Raw genomic sequence first — 3,735 nt, 5'->3', positions numbered from 1 at the left:
ATCTCATAAAAGTAGTAAGAACATGATACAACATAAGCAAGACTACAATATCACAAAATGTTGAAAATAATAACGAACTTTAATATTAAAGTCTCAAATTCATAATACACGTATTGCATCATAAGACTAAACTTTTCTTTTTGTTTGTATTGAAATTTAACTTTTAAAATTGATGAGTTGTTTGACATTCATGCAAATTTGTTATTTAATTAGGAGAGCAAACCACAAAACATGATTAACCTCTCTGATGGCTGCTGGCTCCACCAGCTGATGAGGAGAAACTGCCATCAGACATAACAACCTCCGAATGAGATATGACATGTTGTTGTTGCTGCATCGTACACATGTTGTTCATGTCAATGAATGATTCTGAAACTCCCCATACTTTTACTGACTTGTCCAGACTTCCACTATATACAATCCATTTATGGTCTTTCCGTTCTGACACTTCAAGATTTTCTTCTACCGCTAAACATTTTACAGGACCTGTGTGACCAGTTAGTACAGAGAGACATGTATGGATATTTCCATCTCTCTTCCACACACATATTGTCTTATCAGCAGACCCACTGAAGACAAGACTGCCCGCAACTTCAAGGCAAAGAACAGCAAGTTTGTGTCCCTCCAAAACACCACCGTAGTTCAATTGCTTCTGATCTCTCTCCCAAAAATTCACCAAACCATCACTCGAACCGAAGTACACAGCAGTACCATTTTTATTCACAGCCAAAGCTGTGATAGCAGTTTCTTGCTTTGTTAACGTTTGCATGAGCGTGTGTTTTGTGTGTTTTCCTTGTTGCTCACGCTTCCACGCTTTCACTGTTCCATCAGCTGATCCAGAGAACACAATCGCTTCCGTTGTTGATACCACAGAATTTACAGCATCATCGTGAGCTGGGATTGATTCTAGGCACTTCGAATCAGAGATCCTCCACACCTTGATTGTTCGATCCCATGAAGCAGAATACAACAGCCCTTGTTCTTCATTTAGGCTCAAACAAGAGACAGCGTCCGCGTGTTTGATCCAAAGCGCGGTGCGGTTTTTCTTCACCTCAACATAGTTACTTGGTTTGAGAGAGGCCTTGAATATATCTTTTAAAGTAGGTAACGTTCCAGAGCGTTTGTGGGAGCTTTGGTTCTTAGGAGATACTTTCCAAACGCGAATCTTACCGTCCTGGTGACCTGTGAAAATCTTTTCCCCTGAAATCACAATGGCCTTTACCAATCCACTGTTGCATTTAAACGCACTAAACTCCTTTAGATTCTTCCACACGCGGATGTTCTTACTATCGGAACCAGTGTAAAGAAGATCTTTTGTGGCCGCTAAAGAATAGATGTGGCCTTCTTCACGTACAAGCGAGCCAATAAGACCATTCTGAGGTAGATTTTCATCGACGTTAGACCATTCGGTTTGAGTAAATGGAGATGCTTGGTTCCAGGGAGACATCATCACTGGAGAACCTTCGCAGCTCATTCTACCGTACATGCCTGTGCCAACCGCAGATGCACTGCTGTTACGTAGGCCGTACTCGTCCTCGGTCTGGTCGGTCATTGCGGAGGAGAGATTCGGATCAGGATGCATCATATTGTTATCCGCCTCGGCGAACATTTTGAATATGTTACTAACTTTTGGCCCCTTCGTAGATTTACAACTTTGAATTAATTAATTCGTGCGGAGAGGAGAAAAAAGGGTAATTAGATTGAGATTTGAAGGGGTTTAGTTTTTAGCTTAACAAATATGGCTGGCTGGCTGCTAAATTTATTTGTTGTTTTTTTAATTATTGATGTTAAGCTTCATTGGCTTAATCTAATTCAGGAAAATTCTTGTTGTGTCATATTTACATCTTGCACATTGTACTAACTCAAAGCAGTATTTTACTATTTGTTTCTTCCCCGAAAATAGATTTGTAGATTTAAAGGGAGGAAAAAATGATTTCCTGTTAGAATAAGTGCCAACAGAAGTATAATGAGAAAATCAGACAATCAAAATAGAAAAAAAATATATATAGAACTTTAAACTATCAAACCTGTGAGTATTTAAAACCTGAAACGGTTGCATATCAAGTTAATCCTCTATCTCGTGTTTGCACTCGTTTGTGATTGATTTGTTAAGAAGTAAGAACAGAGGAAGAAAGATAAACAAAACACAACAAGGTTAATGAGTTCAGGCTCTTAAACTCACTCTACGTCTCGTCGGGATCTGATACCCTGAATCCACTAAAATTACTTGGTTTATATACAAGTTCATTGTCTAAACCTAGCCACAAAACCCTCTTGTCGGTTCCTTAAGAAACCCCAACCATGTCGTATGAGAGTGGTCCCAAAAGGAGAGTACTGCAGAACCGACTTCCTCTTCTGTCGAAGCTTAGTTCTCAAGAACCAGCCAACTTCTGGTTCATTTTGAGAAAGATCCAATGCACACGCCACAGGACTCTCACTTGCTCTCATTTCATGTTGGAATCGTAGTCATGGTCTTCTGCAACTATAAAAGCCTTCTAAGTTGAATGCCATCAACACTTATCCGTAGAGAAGAACAGACATTCCTCTGTTCGGACTCAAAACCATATCCACAAAACTCTACCTTGGATTTGAGTTTCATTGATTCTAGTTCTTGGATTCCACCAATCTTTCTGACTATTGTCAGTTCTTTGAAATCTAGAATAGTTCCAGAGCATTTTAGAGCTTCCTCACCGGTAACACCTTGGTAAGGGCATCAGCTGTATTGTAAAGAGTAGTCTTTGTTAGCTTCACCAAACCGTCTGCAATCAAGTCCAGTATAAAGTTATACTTCTGAGTAATATGCTTTGTTCACATCATTCTTGGATAGTGGCACTCTAAGAATCACTAAACACTTCAACTGCATCTTGATGAAAACCCCCTCATTCATCAATCCCTTATCCAAACTTTTAATTTTACAGCCTAAGTTAGTGCCATATATATACTCGGCATCCGGTGGAAGTAGTGCCACCACTTCTATAGACCAGACTTCCAACTGATTGTTCCATCTCCAAGAGTGAAAACATACTCACCAATTGGCCTTTTGCTTTCTAAATCTCCTCCAAAATCAGAGTCGAAACCCTTTCAAAACAAACTTTGTCTCTTATACACAAGCTTTAGTTCGCGTTTGATATACCTCAAGACCCACTTCACTGCTTGCCAATGCTCTTTTAGAGGTTTGCTCATAAACCGGCTATTCACTCCTGCTAGATAAGACAAATCCACTCGGGTGCCAATCATGGCATACATGATGCTGCCCAGTGCCGGCTTAACATTCTTATCGGCCCAGGGCAAATTTTTTTATTCTACCTTTTAAGATTATTTATTTTTCAATGCTTTAAATACATTTTTGTTTATAAAATATAACAGTAATATATTGTGATTTAACCATATATAATTAAAACATTTCTAGGCCCCTTTTTAATTTTATTTATTAAAAACTTGTAAAATATTTATGTAAAAAATGTGTATTTTTAAGAAAAATCAAGCCCCTTGACTTTATACGGAGAGACACAGGTTTGGACCTAGTACGGTCGTACGATTTTTTCCCTAGTTAGTTGGCTCTGATGCTGCGGACTGCACTAGAGCAAGGGACTGTCTTCATTGACTCTGCTTGTTCTTTTAGTTCGTTGTCTGTATCTGTTCTTAGCTTGAAATGGACTCCTAATGCTGTCTGAACTTGCTTGAATTGATTTGAGTATGAACATGTCTAACACTTTCATCAAATACTTTTTTTTT

At 38.8% G+C, this 3,735-nt stretch overlaps 2 protein-coding genes across 2 annotated transcripts in view; both read right to left on the bottom strand.

Moving 5' to 3' along the window:
• Nucleotides 1-235: 235 nt before the first annotated feature.
• LOC106338967 (uncharacterized WD repeat-containing protein alr3466-like) lies at nt 236-1,609 on the bottom strand. The gene has a single exon (XM_013777818.1). It carries the CDS (start codon nt 1,607-1,609, stop codon nt 236-238), a length of 1,374 nt encoding a protein of 457 aa, XP_013633272.1.
• A 1,067-nt stretch (nt 1,610-2,676) lies between these two features.
• Nucleotides 2,677-3,735, bottom strand: part of LOC106338966 — a 7,507-nt gene continuing 6,448 nt past the window's right edge. Inside the window, exon 3 of the mRNA XM_013777817.1 lies at nt 2,677-2,759. Within this exon, the coding sequence (XP_013633271.1) occupies nt 2,677-2,759 (83 nt within the window). The remainder of the gene's footprint in view (nt 2,760-3,735) is intronic.

The sequence above is a fragment of the Brassica oleracea genome, chromosome C4 (genome assembly GCF_000695525.1).
Source record: "Brassica oleracea var. oleracea cultivar TO1000 chromosome C4, BOL, whole genome shotgun sequence".
In the NCBI taxonomy this organism is placed as follows: domain Eukaryota; kingdom Viridiplantae; phylum Streptophyta; class Magnoliopsida; order Brassicales; family Brassicaceae; genus Brassica; species Brassica oleracea.
Note: the sequence above shows the minus strand (reverse complement) of the source record. Positions and strands in the feature narration are given on the sequence as shown.

Excerpts from the sequence above, each read along its gene's own strand:
- LOC106338967 (XM_013777818.1), bottom strand. The coding sequence starts at position 1,609 with ATGTTCGCCGAGGCGGATAACAATATGATGCATCCTGATCCGAATCTC.